The sequence below is a fragment of the Pipra filicauda genome, unplaced genomic scaffold (assembly GCF_003945595.2).
Source record: "Pipra filicauda isolate LSUMZ 115617 unplaced genomic scaffold, ASM394559v2 scaffold183_size1465899_pilon, whole genome shotgun sequence".
In the NCBI taxonomy this organism is placed as follows: Eukaryota; Metazoa; Chordata; class Aves; order Passeriformes; family Pipridae; genus Pipra; species Pipra filicauda.
Genome location: NW_024104291.1, coordinates 582,147 through 599,169, shown reverse-complemented (window position 1 = coordinate 599,169; position 17,023 = coordinate 582,147). Strand labels below are relative to the sequence as shown.

The following is a 17,023-nucleotide window of genomic DNA, read 5'->3' as shown; positions in this document are numbered from 1 at the left end:
GTGATTGTGTGTACTGAGCTCTTAAGCTCTACGTGGTGAGCACCAATCTCTGAATTCTAGCACTGCGTTTATTGCGTAAGATCAGGCAATGAAAGCACCCCAAAACAACATGTCATTCTTCCAGGAGTAAAAGCAGCTAGAATTCATAGTGATTGGCTATATTCACCAGACATACATTACTTGATATTAAATCCAAAAGTCTTACTGCTTCAGTTGAACAAACAGCAGAGCTAGTCCTTTTCTGTGATTAGAAAATGTGTCTTCTTTATTATGTATTCAGGTTATCAAAAACAGCTGTCATACAAACACCAGGATGGATCCTACAGCTCCTTTGGGAGACGAGATAGGGAAGGGAGTGTATGGTAAGTGATGATAACTTCTATTTCCCTAACACAGGATCTTTAGGCTTTGAAAAATGATCAAAGTATTCAGTGATTCTTATTTTTAATAGTCTAAATGGATATGGCTCAGTTAATTTGAATCCTCTAGTAAAGGAGAGATTAATAAACTGGAAAGAGTGCAACAAAAGGACGTTATGATGACTGGGAGCTGGAGCACATAATGTTCAAGGGGAAACTGAAGAATCTGAGTTTGTTCAGCCTGTAGAAAAGGAAGCTAATGGGAAATCTAGGTGAAGCTTTCTGCTACCTAGATGGGGACTGTGGAAAACACAGGGTCAGACTATTGTCAGGGTTGCACAGAGTAAGGACAAGAGCATGTCCTTACTCAAATGGCAACAAAACCAACTCTAACTGGGTAGAAGGAAAAAAAATCTTGCCTAGGAGAAGGCTGCAGCACTGAGAAAAATGCCCAGAGAAGATGTGGATATCTCTATTCCTAGGGACTTTCATATGATTGGAGAAAAGACTGAGCAACATGACAGAACTTTGAACTTCTGACCTAGTTTGTTTCATAATTCTACTAACTAAGCTTAGAAATTACTGACATCAATCATTGAGCTGTGTCTATACTTTACCCCTGCTCTGAAAAATGATTTCAGGACATGGTTTTTTTAGGAGAAATATCAAATCTGTATTTAATATCAGCATTTTATCTAAGTTATTTATTTAAAACTTAGAAAACACTGCTTTAACCTCAAACATTATGAAGTTCATTTTATGTCATTTTCTATGCACATCCTATGCACTGGTAAATCTTCTTGGTCTTGTTCACACCCTACCTGCTTTCTGTTTCTGGACCACCTGCAGGCTCACTGCCTTTGTGTATAAGTCATTTGCACAAGCCAAACGCTACATCTACATTGATGACAATGTCCAGTCTCAAACTTTGATCTGGCTGGCAAGCAAGCAGAAGTCAGATGGCTGCTTTGAAAATGCTGGGTCGCATTTCAACAATGCTTTGAAGGTAACTGAGTATAGTCCCAAATTTCCAGTCCCGCTGTTAGGATTGGACAATTTCTGACAGACACAAGCTTGCCACCACACCCTTACTCTTCCTAGTACTGTTCTCTTGTGTCTCTCATATACAAGCAGAGCATGATTCTTATGTCTGCAATTGATGATGAAATAAAAACAATTCGAACTTTCTGAGTTATAAGTCTCAGGCTTTATTTTCCATTACTGTGTTATGTGCTTAGCCATAGGTTATAATGTGCTTTATCATATATATGCAAGAGTCAAGAAAATGCATTAAATAATTTTAACTTTATATTAAGTGAACTTGATCTTTCTTGTTCCTGTGCACACAGGGAGACAGAAATTACTTCAGATCTCAAATCTAACTGATATATGAGCTATGAATTAATTATGTTGTTTCTTTCTAGGATATTTGTACTAACCAATTCTTTGCTTGTTTTTCATCAGGGTGGAGAAGAGGCTGAATATTCACTCACAGCCTACGTGGTGGCAGCATTGCTGGAGGCTGGACACTCTGCTGCAGTAAGTATTTGGTGCTCTGTTAGTACAGTCAGCCATTTGTCAAAGAGTGCACAAGTCATAGTCCTCACATCTGTATTATTTAACAATGTGGAACTTGAATAATGATTGTAGGACAGTAGCAGTCTGTAGACAGTAGTTTCCAGAACCCTGAAGTAGCCATAAGTGTTTGATGAGTGTAACAAATCAGTTATGTATCTAGTAACTATGGATTAACTTAAAAAACCTCTACGGAATCCAGTTTTAAGTAATAGTAGTCTAAGTAGGTGCAAAATCCAGACTGAATTTGCCCACCCCATTCAGAGTCCACTTTGGAATTTTCTCTGAATTTACCCAGTCCAAAGTTCAGGCTATTCAAACCTTCAGTCCTGCAAAATCACTCTGTACATTTGGATCCAAGCTGTGTTTCCATTTCTCTGTGGAATTGTTAGTAATGGGAGGAAATGACGAGTTGCTGGTGGGAATACTATACATAGGGCAATGACATCCAAGTTCTGTTCTGCATGGTATACTTCCTGCATTTCCTTGTCACCCTGTTTTTATGCTGACTTTGTTCTTTTATGATGGGGAAGAGAATTGTTCCCAAGCTGACAAATATGTTCTAGATGTGCTGATTTTTTGCACATTTCTGAGTTACTGTGGTATGGGACTCATTTAAGTATCTGAGACCAGGATGAAAACATTGTGCAGAATCAAATAGTTCTTCAGCAACATTAATTTAGTTTCCAGTATCTTTACAAGAACCTGGTACCATATGTTTAAGTGAAGCTGCATAGATAAGACATGGTAAGTAGTGTGCTGGTAATGTCTGAGATGAAGTAGGTCTCGCAGAGATAGTCTGTAAGGCTGAAAGGTTTGATACACACTGTAGGCCCTTAAACATGCCATGGATAATGTATATTTCCAGCATGAAGGGTCAGTAATTGCAGCTTAAACAGTGACGGAAGTATTTAAAGAGAAGCAGAGACACAAACCCAAGTACCTGACAAGCCTACTGTGTTTTGCATTATCAGCATCCTGTCATTCAGAGCGGCATGAACTGTTTGGAGACTGCATTTGCCAGTGGGGTCCACAACCTGTATAACCAGGCCCTCTTTGCCTATGCTTATGGCTTAGCTGGCAAAGAGAAAAGACACCATTTCTTCCTGGAGAAGCTGGACAAGACAGCTGTCAGAGATGGTAAGGGTAGTATGGACATGGTACAAGCAATACAGCTGACGGAATGGCATGTTGTGTGATGTAAGCTATTTTGATGCACAGTTTTCACATGCATGCTGCTCCCTTCCCATTTCATGCCTGCTATGCTACTGAATTTATCTCTAGGAGTTTTTCTGTCTGTCTGGTTGGGCTTCACAAAAGTTTGAACTGTGGCCTGATCTTCCAAGAATTATGAGACAATTTAGGTGGAGAGAGAGTCCTCCACAAGTCTCAGTCCAAGGTACTGGAAGATTGTACCTAATTTCATGATTAGGTTCCTCTTCTACATGCTGAACAAGCCCAGTTCCCTTCACTATGTTATGTGCTTCTGTCTGTGACTGCCTTAGCATCCTTCTGCTGCCCTGCCTTCACTTCAGTCTCTCTCTGACTTATACATCCTCCTTTTATTAATTCTCTTTCCATCACTTTCTGTTTTCTTTTCCATAAATAAATAAAACTTACCCAGTTCAGGACACCCACAGCTTAAAAAATTTCCTGAATAGAGGGAGAGACAGAATTGTATATCTATTTCCTGCAATGATACTGCAATGAATAAAACAGCAAGTAATTTTTCCATACTTTTTACACCCCACTTTTCTGTTTTCAGGTGGTTCAGTTCATTGGCAGAGAGAAAATAAGCCACCAGCAGAACATTTCCCTGACTTCTATTCCCGTGCCCCTTCTGCTGAGATTGAAATTACCAGCTATGTGCTCCTGGCTTTGCTCAACAGAACAAAATTTGCTCCAGAAGACTTGTCCCATATTTCCCGCATTGTGTTCTGGCTTATCAAACAACAGAACCCATATGGTGGTTTTTCCTCCAGCCAGGTAACAACTGGGCGTGGTAAAAAGAAAATTTCTGGGAGCAGTCCAGTCTGCAAGATGAATCTCAATACTGAGACAATGCTTCCTGACTGCATATTGATTTGAATAATATTTGATAATTGGTGCTCACACAGGTTACCTTGTCAGGACACATCATGCTCTTTGTAGGCAGCTTCATACATAATTTAGTTTTAGGTAATGACAATTTACCTGAGTTCCAAGTTAGAAGTAGACAGCAGTCACTGTTGCCACAGCATTATACCAGGTCTTTTGGGTTAATTGAAATCTGTTGCCCCAGAATCACAGAATGGGTCAGATTGGAAGGGACTACAGTGAGTCATCTGGTCCAACCTCACTGCTCAAGCAGGGTTATCCCAGAGCACACTGCACATGATTGCATGCAGATGGTTCTTTAATATCTCCAGTAAGGGAGACTTCACAACCTCTCTAGGCAACCTGTTCTAGTGCACGGTCACCTGCACAGTAAAGAAGTTCTTCCTTGTGTTCAGGTGGAACTTCCTGTGCATCACTTTCTGCCCATTGCCTCATGTGCTATTGCTTGGCAGCACTGAGAAGAGCCTCATTGCATCTTCTTGATACCCTCCCTTCAGATACTCATAGACATTGATGAGGTTTCCTCTCCTTCACCTCTTTTTGAGGCTGAACAGGCCCAGCTCCTTCAGCCTTTCTTTATAAGAGATGCTTTATTCCTTTAATAATCTTTGTCACCCTCCTTTGGACCTGCTGCAGGAGCTCCATGTCTCTCTTTACTGAGAAGCCCAGAACTGGACACAGCAGTCCCAATGTGCCTCACTAGAGCTGAGAAGAGGGGCAGTATCAACTCCCTTGACCTGCTGTCAAAGCTCTTCCTAATGCACTCCAGGTGGCCTTCTTGGTCACCAGGGAACACTGCTGACTTAGGGTCAGCTTTTTGTCCACCAGGACAAGTTCTACAAGGAACTTGTATCTTGTCTCCTTAGCTCCTTGCAAAGCCCCTCTCCATTTATAAGCACTGATAAAGCATCAAGGAAATAGGAGCTGCGCTAATCTCACGTACCATCTTACACTTGAGTATCTAATTAGGGATCGTTCTCTTTTCAGGACACTGTTGTTGCTCTCCAAGCTTTAGCCCAGTACGGATACCTCACTTTCTCAAAAACAAATCTTAACACGGTCAAAGTCCACTCTATGGAGTCCCCCAGTAGGATTTTCCAGGTGAATGACAAGAACCGCTTCTTACTGCAGCAGGCTTCCTTGCCTACTATTCCAGGGAATTACAGTGTGGAAGTGAATGGCACTGGCTGTGTTTATCTGCAGGTAAGCAAGCTGGAAACTCAGCACGACCTCTCTAAGATATAAGCGTGGGGTTCTCCATACTTTTTTCCTCTGCATATGTCATGCCAAAGACACAAAACCCTTTAAGTCCATTACCATCTCACACTTTCCATCTCTTTTAGACCACTCTGAGATACAACATCCATTTGCCAAATAAAGTTGCAGGATTTTCTCTCTCCATAAGGACAGTGAATGTATCTTGCACAAGCAACTATCCACCAAAGTTTGACCTTGTCCTCTTCGCCAGGTAACTTTCTTTCATTGATCTACCCTCTTGCATTCACAGTTTTGTAAAGCATGCAAGAAAGGATTTAAATACAAGTAATTTGCTGCTGTGAAGCTATAGGAAGAAATACAGGATTGTTGGAAGCTGAAAATGTTATTCACTGATCTCCTTTCCATTTGCAGACCAGACTAACAGACCTTTTCTCATTTTAGTTACACAGGAAAGCGTAAAGTCTCCAATATGGCTATTGTTGATGTGAAGATGCTCTCAGGTTTTGTTCCTGTAGAATCATCCCTGAAAAAGGTAAAAAATGGAACCAGTGTAAATTATAAACCCTGAAAACATAAGAAGTTGATAAAAATAGTCTCTGATTAGCAAATTGGAGCCCCGTGGGAATACTGTAAAGTCCCTGGGAAAGGCCTTCTGTCACATACTCTGTGTCTCAGACTTGTAGCTGTTCATCTGTTGGAGACAAACTGCTAGGAGTTGCCAAATCCAGTAGCCCAAGAGAGGTGAGACTGCTGCAGCTTCATATCCGCATTCATATCCAACCAACAGCAATGTTCAGTGTGTATTCGCAATAGGCAGGCATGTACACTATACATGATATATACATGTATGCATATATACATATATACATATATACATATATACATATATACATATATACATATATACATAATGGTCACACAGATCAGTAAAGACAGCACTTCCACAAAACAGATAACACAAATGGCCTTATCCTGTTCCCTTTTCTGGCTGATCAGACTAAAAGCTCATTGTGGAAAAGATAAATAAATAAATGGACACATGGACACACAAGCAAATACAAATACACAATGTGGCTCCTTCAGATAACTGACCTAGGACGCTCAGTCTGCTCAGTAGCTGACCCGGGATCCTTGTTCTGTACAGTTGCTGGCACCTGGGCATATGCCTCCTCAAGACCTCAGCCCCAATTCAGCACCTGGAACTGAGGGCTCCATCACCACATATATCCATGGTGAATGCCTCTATAAGCAGTCTTAGACATGCAGCAGATGGGATGGGGTCCCCTGGTCTCCTAGTGGCCTCACACAGACACATACAAACGACTCTTCAGTAGGTGGTTCAGCCCAATAACCTGATCAGTGTCTCCCTCCAAGACCGTATGGTGTCTCCAGAAATAGGCTTGGACATCTTGGTCCCTCTGGTGGCTAACTCAGATCCTCTGGTGTCTTCAGTATTTTAGACAGATTTACACCTGCTTCAGTAGCTGGCTGCCAAGTCCCTTTACTAACTCACCAGCTAGTCCAGTTTGGTATTCACTGGCTACCACACACTGACATACACACCCACATACAACAAGCCTGAACTCTGGGGTCTCTGGCACCCCAAACGCACAGTTTCTGTTATCTGTGGTCCCTTCTTCAGTGATGGGCACTGCCTACACACACATCCACACGGAACAGAGAGCCCTTCACCCAGGAAAATAGTCAGGAACAGAGACAAATAAGAAGGCAGGAGAGACTGTGGTGACCAGGTGCAACTGGTCCCTTTTATATAATTTTCCACTCTTTTTCATTCCAATTGGACTTTATCCTTCTCTTTGTTCCTTCTGGTTCTTCCCCTAAACATCCTGTGATAATTTTTATTGAGTCAGCTTGGGCCGCAGAAATTAATTGTAAATTTTTGTTGAAATGAAAGCATTCTTCAGTTACCGACAAAAGTCATAAGCATCAAAGCTGCCTAGTAAAACTGTTTACCACTGTGACTGGCTTGCACACATCTGTTATGAACACATTCAACTTGCATTTCTTTTTTTGGCGACTAGATGGCAGGGTGGCATAAAAGAGTAGAAGCCACTTTAAATGCATTTTGTTGTGGAATCTGTAAATCTCCTCAGCAAATCTCTGCATTAATGTTGCTATCTTTTGCCTTGTTTAAAGCTTCAGGAAGAGAATTCTGTTGTGGATCGTGTAGACATCAAGAACAACCACATATTCTTCTATCTTCAGAAGGTAAGTTTGGGAGGTTTTCTTTCAGTTTTATTAATTTGGAAGTTTAAAACAGACTCACAGACAGAAGAAAAATCTCATCAATAGCAGATTAACACTACACTTGCCTTAAAGATGTAAAGGTACTTCACTCAGTCCAACATCAAATATATATATATAGTAGTGTGTGTGTGTGTGTGTATGTGTATATTTATATATATATACACACACACATATATATACATATATATATACTCAGTATTGTAGTCTACAGTGAAGAGATATGCATTTATTACTTTTTTGTGAAGCATGTTGTATGATTAAATAGCATTTCACAAATGTAGCTAAGTTGCATTCCATATTGCAAAAGTTTCTAGTCTACATAATATTCCTCAGCCTCCATGTGATGCTTCTTACCAGTTCATCTGGGAGTGCTTCACAAGGAGTCAGTATCATCTCCCTCCTTTTTAGGGAGGTTTCTGTATAAAAAGAATCATAGAATTATAGAAATTATCCACCAAATAGTCTTCCTTCAAATCCATGTGTCTCCAATTTGAAGACAAGGATGTCATGTGGGACCGTTTCAAGGCCTTACAGAAATCTAGGTAGATGACATCGGTCGGTCTTCCCTTGTCAACTGTTCAAATATGATGAAGAGTGCCTTGGCAACAACATCAGCCAGTTCTCAGGACCCTGAGAACCCTGTCATCCAGTCCCATAAACTTGTGCCTATTCATCTTCATCAAATGGTCTCAAACCTGCTCTTCACTTACTGTTGGAGGAACTTTGCTCTCTCAACCCCTCCTGCAGCTTCAGGGACTCGAGAGACATGGGAAGCCTGACTGCCAGTGAAGACTGAGGTGAAGTACTCATTGAGTACCTCAGCCTTCTCCATACCAGTCGCCACCAGTTCTCCCTTCTCTTTTATAGAGGTGGTACACTCTCCTTGGCCTTTCTTTTCTTTCCCATGTACTTATAGAAACCCTTCTTGTTATTCTTTGCATCCCTTGCCAAGTAACGATCCATCTGTGCTTTGGCTTTCCTGATCTCATACTTAAGCATCCAAACCATACCTCTATACGCTCCCTCAGTCACTTGTCCTTGCTTCCACTGGCTGTGCATTTCCTTCTTACTCCTCAGTGTGAAGAGCACATCCTTGCTCAGCCATGCTGGAGTCCAGCTCTGCCTCGTCTGATTTCCTACACATGGGCTCTATGAAAAGCAGCCTTAAAGAGTTGCCAGCTCTGGTCTAAAACTCTGTCCCTAAGAGCCGTTTCCAGGGGATCTCATTCACCAACTTCTTAAAGAGCTGGAAATTTTCTTTTTCAAAGCTCAGAGTCTGAACTTTGCTCCTCACCTTGAGATAATAAACTCACCCTGAGAACTGTCACAGCCCAGGCTTCCTCTGCTCTTAACTACCTTAATGAGGTCATCTGCACAGGGAAGCACCAGGTCCAGTAATGCTTCTCCTCTTGTTGGTTTGTCCAATACTTGGATCAGAATTGTTCCTCAGTGTATTCCAGTAGTCTCCTGGATTGCCTACAGCCAGCTGTGTTGCTTTCCCAGCAGATGTCCCTGAAGCTGAAATCCCCCACTAGGATGACAGCTTGTGAGCATGATGCTTCCTGGAGCTGATGCTGATGCTTCCTGGCCTTGTCAACAGGCTCCTCATAGTCAGGTGGCCTGTGGTAGACCCCAACAGCCAAGTGTCCTTTGTTGGTCTGGTCCTTGATTTTTATCCACAAGCTCTCAGCCTGTTTGTGGCTGTTTCTCAGAGGTAGCTCTTCACAATCCATCCATTCCTCAGTGTAGAGGGCAACACGCCTGCCTGTCCTTCACAGCCTATCTCTTCTGAAAAGCTTGTAGCCCTCCTTGTAAAGTGCTTCTAGAGAAAATAATAGTCTTGCTGCATCAATGACATTAATAAAAGGAATGAGAAAGGAGAAAAATATGCTTCAAACCAGAAGGGATCTTAAAATACAAGAAGGGAAAGAGAAGTGAAGCAAAAAGAAATAGTAATCATATAGACATCTCAAATGGCAGTTTTTATAAGTTGGTCTCCAAGGATCTACTAAGGAAGACTGTAGTTAGTATTCTGTATTCACAGAAAAGCTGAGATGTTGAGATATGAAAAATTTACCCAGAAGGGCACCAGTGATGGAGACAGTTATCCAGAACCCCTGTCCATTGCTCCATTCCTTTAAAAAGGTCAGCAAGACAAAATCACAGAAAAATGGAGAAGAGAACAGTGACACCATCCCAGGCATGCAAGAGAAAGCTTGAAAAGCAGAGAAAGGGGAACAAGGAGGAAAGTTTGGGACATTTGGCTACAAGAGTGTGGAATGAGGAACAGAACCACAAGGAAAATGAAGATATTGAGTTCAAAGTTATTAAAGAGAGAAAAGTATGGAGAAAAGTATTAGGGGTATTGAAGGTGATTTTAGTTTGGAAAGGCAAGGAAAGAAACAAACAGCAACTTTCAATTACAGGATGAATGCTGATGTGCTGAAAAACAGGGAATGGTTGAGCTAATTTGCAATGGAAATATGAAGAGAAAGAAAGAAAAGAGCACACAATTTTAGCATCAACAAAATACATTTAGTAGCAGCTTTTAAACAATTACTTGATTTGACATCAAGTTTACAAACTGGAGAGAACTGCACAATGATACATTTTGTCACACAGTCTGATAGAGAAATGCATCTGTTCAACCTTGGCCTCAGGGATAGTTATGAAAGGATAAGTTTTGATGCATTTTCTTGTCTTGCCATTTCCAGGTTTCTCAGAAAGAAATCAACTTCTCCTTCAGTGTGGAGCAAAGCCTGCCTGTATCAGATATCAAACCAGTGCCTGTACATATGTATGATTACTACGAAACAGGTAGGTGACCTGAGCAGGCCTCAATAAAAGACCTTTGAAACCAAAGGAGAGACAAATGGAGACCCACTTAGCAATTCTGCTGCTTTTTGATTGCTAAACCGCAAAGGGTTTGCAGAGCAAAGACAGTTTCCCCCTCCTTTCTTGCTTCCTTTCAACATAAAGCAGATTAGAAAGTGATACATCAGGAATTGCTTTCTTACAAACCAAAAAGAAGTGTGGTTCCACAGTTTGAACCCGATGCTTAAAATCAAAAATTGAAAAACAGCAATGTTGCTAACTTCTCTGATCTGGATTATCTAATTTTTTTTTTGCTTAACATTGCCATAGTAGGCTGCAATCAAAAAGATTTTCCTTAGAAGAATTTAAATGCTTAAGTAGGAACGACAGTCCCCCTGAACTAAAAAGGAGTTTAAGTAACTAAAAATAGAAAATTCAGTGCCTGACCACCTCTTTTGAAGTGATCTCAAGGAAGTACGGTTGCATTAGACATTACTCAGTTGTGGAATTTATGTTATTAAAGCTGTAGCTCAGGTTTTCCCAAGCTTTTCTCAAGCTTTGAACAACCTTTGAGTACTGCATCCTAGTGGATTAGCAGGAGCAGCAATCAAGAGAATTGACCCTGGAGTGCATTTTCTGCCAGCTGATCCACATCTGGCATGGTCACAGCAATGATTTGTACAGTCAGAGGAGAGCATTGGTCTCTAACTACGCACTTCGGCAACTGGGTACCTTGGCAACTGGAAGACTACCACAAAATTTATCATGTTTTCTGGTTCGTAATGTGTTAATCACAGGTGTACATAGAGTGCAGTTAGAATGATTTCTCACTCTCATGTAAATGTCTTCATCCTGTCTTCTTTCCAGATGAATATGCCCTTTCAGAATACAACACACCGTGCTCCCTGCCTTCCAACTGAAATCAGATATGTGCCAGAAGACGTAACGATTCAAAAAGTATCAGGCAAGCATTTATACAGGAAGAAGTGGATAAGAGATTTCGTTGTTTCTGGGAGTGCAATGAAAAGCAGTAGAATAATAAGGAATAAACAAATCCCATATTGCAGTAGATCAGAATGACCCATTCTGGCCCACACTTCAAAAAGAACTTGGGGTCAGTGTGGATTAAAAACTGCAGATAAAGTGTTCTTCCTAACAAGGGAGATACTGTGCAGTTGTTAACCCTGACCATCCATCTTCTTTGAAACTCATGATATATTCCAGTGGGAGCTTTATGTAAAGGTAAACACCCGAAATGTGTGTTCTTAGCCATAGAATCCTCTTAAGAAATCCCAATCTCAGAGAATAATCAGCTGTTGCTGCTTCTGTAGACTTTGTTTTGGTCTTTACATTATCCAGAAGGAAAATCCTGAAGAAATTACTTTGATCTTCACCTTTTTCAGCAATTGAACTGAAAAATTTACAGATGTCCGAATTCTAGTCAAAGGACAACTTTTATGTAGTTTTTGTCTCTATTTAGAAAGAAATGTTTTCTTCAGATTCCCATCTCATATTTTACTGCGCTTTGTAATAAAATATTCTAACTGGCAATGCTGTTTGTTCCAGTCTCCACTCCTTGTTCTATCTAGAAATGAGTGATGTAAGGTATTTCATAAGCTAAAACATTCATACCTTGGACAGGTCAATCAGTGACATCTTGACATCAGTGACATCTTGTGGCACAGGCAGAATGGGGGACCCTGGCCAATGTGATGAAAGCTTTCCACCCAAAACCTAATGGTGAGAGAAATGAGAGAGCTGTAACACAAAAACTCTTTAAAAAGGGTTTAGAGAGGAATGGTAGATCCAATGGAGCCCTTGCAGTGAGAAAATGGAAAAGGTGTGGAGGGGTTGAAAAACAGAGCCACAAGGATCTTGCGATGGAGAGACAAAGTACAAGAAATTTCCTACTGTGCTTTCTTCATTTAATGAACAGGTACAGCAGACAGCCAGACACTGTGGCTACTGTCCCTCACAGCCTGCAGTAACCTGACATGACCTTCATGTTGACCAGATTACACTGGTGCAAGGAGACAGAAACCGACTACATACCCATAATAATCTGAGCGGACATTTACCAACTGAATCATATCACCGAGCTGTTGCTTCTTTAATTGGGATGTTAAGACACAGTCACAGTTATAGTCTTGGAAGAGATTTATTTATCATGAAACTGGTCTGCTCAAAGCGAATTTTGTTTCCTACAAACACTTTACTCAACAGCAATGTGCCTGATGTGAGACAGACCACACAACAGCAAAGGACATGGTAGGAGAGGAGCAGTCCATTGTACACCCTGAGAGCACTGTTTAGTAAGGTGTCAGCCTTGCACAGAGATGGCTCAGATGAAACAAATCCTGTCTCACTGAGCAGTGCAGGAACCTTCGTGATAAGGGGCAGTCATGGCAGAAATCTACAGGTTCAATGTAAACCCAGAGAGATGCAAAACAAGTTTGGAAGCTGTAGAAGCACCTAAATGTTGGTTTGGAAGGGACCTGTGGAGGACATCAACTGAAACCTCCTGAATCACCCAGTAGGAACTTAGAATTTCTTCTTAAGATAACCAGAGGGAGTTGGGGTTGCTCAACATGGAGAATAATCCAGGGACAGTTTAGTGCAGCCTTCTGTTACTTAAAGGGGGCTTATAAAAAAAGAGGGAGTGACTTTTTGCATGGGAAGATAGTGATAGGACAAAAGGGGATGGTTTTAAACTAAGGGAAGGTATGTTTATATTACAAGTTATGAGCGAATTTTTTGTCCCTGACAATTCTGGTGGAATTTCTATCTTGTGAAAAAAGGACATTTTGAGAAAATGATGTTGTGAGAGGAGTAGTTTTCAATTCTCTCAATTCAGCTCAAAACCTAGAGTTCCTATCCCTAGCATTTCTCTTCCCATCAGCAGCAACCCCTGAACACAATCCTTGACCCAAAAGCAACGTTTTCATGTTTGCATGAGACCTGTGGTGACTTTTGCTACAGACAGACACATGCTGAGAAATAAGTTATGACTCTAAAGAAGTTAAAGGGCCACATTGTTTTTCGCTGACCCCAATCTCCCCTTTGCTCTTCCATTCCTGTCAGCAAAAAAGATTGTGTGAGCTTCAAGAGGGGTCAATCAGGCTATTTCACCTTCTTCAGCTGTGTAAACTCAGCCTACTGTTAAACAAAAGCCTTTGTTTAATGCCATTCCAATGAATGGCCAACTGCGAGTCTGGTCAGATGGAAACTGATACAAAATGCAGATTCTTTCAAGATCACAGCATTTAAATTTTGCTACAAATTTTCAAAACACTAGGCTGAGAGGGAGTGGCTGGAACAATGCCAGAAGTACCTAGCCAAATCTGCATTTTATAGCCTTCTTTTGCCTCTATAACTCTTAACTCCCGTACAACTAGTGACCTTTTTTTTTCTTATGAAGGTTGCATCATGTGAACCTCAATGCAAGTCAGATAAAAAGATATAACAACTGACAAGAATTTCAGATACTGAGTTGTTAGAATCATGTGCATCAATCATAAAATTGTAAGGGCTGCCTCCAATCTCCAAAAATGCCAAATACAATACATTTACACTCAGTTCTTTAGTTAACACATATACTAGTCTGCTGTGTACGTATATTTTCCTATTAAAACAAGTCCTTGAAATCACCTGAAAAGAATGATAGTCTGATCCTTTTAGCAGAAACATCTGATTGCCAGGTAAGAGAAGAAATGCCTCCAACTCAGTGGCCAGCAGTATGAAACTTTCAGTACCTTGTGGAACCTCTTGATCAGTGCTGCCAGTGGAGGACTCACAAAATAGCTTAGAGAACTATAAGTCTTTTGGTATGTATCGTAAAAAAAAAAAGACTTACTGAAAGCCAGAGCAAAAGGGACCCAGAGAATCAAGAAAACAACAAAATGCCCAAGAAGCCAGTGAAGTGTTATGCTGAGGCTTAGGCCTTGCATGTTGGAGGCTTTAAAGAGAGCACATATGTGGGATCCTACAGTGCCTAGATGCTACTGCACTTTATTTTTGTTAGATAAAGCAAGAAGATTCACCATGACTTTACCTTTTAATCTGCACTGTGTATTTAACAAAGTGAAGCAGAGCATTCTGAACTCAGAGCCATTCTTGGGGAATAGCCACAGATGTAGCAGGAGTGCAAATCACACAGACTCTGTCTGTTCAGCATAGGTCCAAGGAGTTGCCTGTCATGGGCTCCAGTGTTGCTTTTTCACACATTTCCAAAATCTGAATCCTACCAAAGCCAGTGTGAATCTTCCTTTCCATTTCCCTGGGTTTTATCAGGATTCAAAGTCTGCTGAGCCCCTATGCAGAACAGGTAGGACTTATGGTTTTGCTGTCATAGCTAAATGTGCCATCAAGTTTTGTCCCCAGGTGACCTGCTCCATCTTAAAAAGGTCACCTGCATCAAGTGTTCCTACTCTGCTATAGTTAGAAAGGTACTCAAGAACCCTAAAACTACTGTGAATCAACCTTTTCTTTAATTTTCCGTGTGCAAAAAGGTCATTCAGCTGCTCCAGTTCTTTCAGCAGCTCCTATGGGACCCATCTGCTGCAGTCCATGGGAACGTGACAGAATAGACTCGGAAGGCTTTGCTCAGGTGTGAACAGCCAGGACTCTGCCACTTTGCGTAATAACAGAGCACTTGTGTTACCTTTGAACTATCAACTATGTGTGACATTAGGCATGGATGGGATACTCCAGTCATTCCCTCATTGCCACACAGTGCTCTCCAGCAGAGAGTTTTGCCTAGCACTGGTTGTATGTGAGTTGGTAGTCTCAAAAATATAAGTTCTTCAAAAGAGAAAACTATGCAACAAGGACTTTCTCTAGCTCCCCGTTTGTCTGAGGCCAGCTTGCTTGACCTGCAACAACTTGGGAACATCAACTGTTAAGAAAGATAATAAAAGATAATAAATAATGGCAGGTCTTCATCAAGGACACATGCTCCAGCCTGTTCTGTACAGTGCTCAGTAGTCCAATATATAGCTGCAGAATATATTTTCACTGGAGACAAAGCAGAAATAGCCTTTATGTGAGAGGAATAAATCAAAAAAAGTTTCAGGCATAAGGTCAGGGGTTGAAGGCACAAACAGGCTCTCCCTGGGGGGCATCCTTAAAGTAGCACAATTAATATATCGGGTAACACAAAAGTATTGTTGTGCTGCCAAGTAGATAATAATAACAGATAAAGGGAGAGAAAGCTACATGCTCTGAATAGCATTTGTATGCCTTCCCTAAAGTGTCTGGAACAAGTTCAATTCCTGGTATGTCATGGTGGAAAGAAAAAGCCTTTGCAACCTAAAAAAATGGATTTAGAAGCTAGATGTTGGTCAATGGCAAAAAGATCAAAGTACTCATAAAGAGACGGATCCTCCAACATTTGGTGTTTTTAACCAGTTGTGAGAAACTCTTAAGTCCATACTCTTTCTCACAATAGAGCCCTAGCAATACCATGCCTACATTGAAGACAGACTTGAAAAAAATGAGAAAAGGTAGCACCTGCTCATTTCTCAGATTTAACTCCTATGAACTCTTGGTTCTGTTAACATCATTTTATAACCTTGAAGCGAGATCCACACTTCCTTTCTCAGAGCAGTTGGATTAGGCATATAGCATTTCCCCAAAAACTATATGCAAGAAATTTTTTTTGGCCCACAAAGCTGCACTCATGTAATTACATCAGAAGAACTGTGTAAAGACGTTGCTGCTCCATAGTTCCCTTCTTGCAGACTGACCTGCACTTTAGACAGATCTTTGGATCTGTTATGTCATCAGAGACTTCAGCTCCATGAAAGGACCTTACAGGTCCTTACAATTACATCAGTAAAACCCTTGTGAGATCTGTAGTCCGATGGCTGAAATTCCAAGGGGAAGCAGAACTCCTGTATGACCCCTCCCAAATCGCTCCAGAAAAGAAGGGGAACCAGCTACTGCACTGGAAACTAGTGGAGGGGAGGAGAGGAAAACAGGAGTGACCTATGGTGCTTTGAACACCTATAAATCTGTTGTTACAATGCATTTATGGGGCGTTTCTGCAGAATGAAATTAAAAAACAGGCTTTCCATATAGCAGAGTAAATTGCAATATGAAATCCTCAGAGAGCTACTTTTTTCTGCATGTGACTATCATGTGTTGTTACCGAAATTAAAACAAATGCTTCTGCCTACAGAGAGCAGACTTTACAGGTCTGAAGAGAAGAGAGTTGTGTGCAGCTGTGGAATAGAAACAAAGGTTAAGGATTTGCTTAGAGGCTAAAAGGTCAGCAAATGAGTAGGGTATCCTTCAACATGCAAGAGATGGCCAGCCTGAAGTACGTTTCTGGTAGCCAGGAGAGCAAATACATGGCAACATCATGTACAGCTTGTGTCAGCTTTTGGTACACAAGATGATTTCTCAGATATTTTATTACTGAGCTCTTCACACTGAATGGAACCCTTGCTGCTGTCTATCAAGACCACAAAGAAAGGAGGGCCAAATAACCCTTGTTCCTGTCCATGCAAGGACAGAAAAACTGCAAAGCTCTCCCAAAAGAAGTGCAGACTATCTTAATAGCCTAAGTGTAGCACTGGATTTGTACCTTAGCCTGAAAACTGCCAGGTAACCTGTGTATAACTAGGAAAGATAATTTCAATAGTATAACAGTATCCACTCTAAGGCTTATGCAAGTGCAGCAACAGCAGTCA

General features: G+C 41.1%; 1 protein-coding gene and 1 long non-coding RNA gene across 4 annotated transcripts in view; one reads left to right on the top strand and one right to left on the bottom strand.

Moving 5' to 3' along the window:
* LOC113998740 (ovostatin-like) overlaps positions 1-11,271 on the top strand; it is a 31,812-nt gene extending 20,541 nt beyond the window's left edge. The window contains exons 25-35 of the mRNA XM_039380024.1: positions 281-362; positions 1,209-1,365; positions 1,824-1,898; positions 2,909-3,074; positions 3,700-3,920; positions 5,019-5,234; positions 5,375-5,499; positions 5,691-5,781; positions 7,407-7,478; positions 10,232-10,334; positions 11,199-11,271. Of these exons, the coding sequence (XP_039235958.1) occupies positions 281-362; positions 1,209-1,365; positions 1,824-1,898; positions 2,909-3,074; positions 3,700-3,920; positions 5,019-5,234; positions 5,375-5,499; positions 5,691-5,781; positions 7,407-7,478; positions 10,232-10,334; positions 11,199-11,251 (1,361 nt within the window). The 3' untranslated portion in view covers positions 11,252-11,271. The remainder of the gene's footprint in view (positions 1-280; positions 363-1,208; positions 1,366-1,823; positions 1,899-2,908; positions 3,075-3,699; positions 3,921-5,018; positions 5,235-5,374; positions 5,500-5,690; positions 5,782-7,406; positions 7,479-10,231; positions 10,335-11,198) is intronic.
* Positions 1,552-17,023, bottom strand: part of LOC113989413 — a 40,192-nt gene continuing 24,720 nt past the window's right edge. For all 3 annotated transcript variants that reach the window (XR_005563051.1, XR_005563052.1, XR_003541255.2), the window contains 2 exons: positions 11,964-12,065; positions 1,552-5,772 (listed from right to left, as the gene is read on the bottom strand). This is a non-coding gene — a long non-coding RNA (uncharacterized LOC113989413). The remainder of the gene's footprint in view (positions 5,773-11,963; positions 12,066-17,023) is intronic.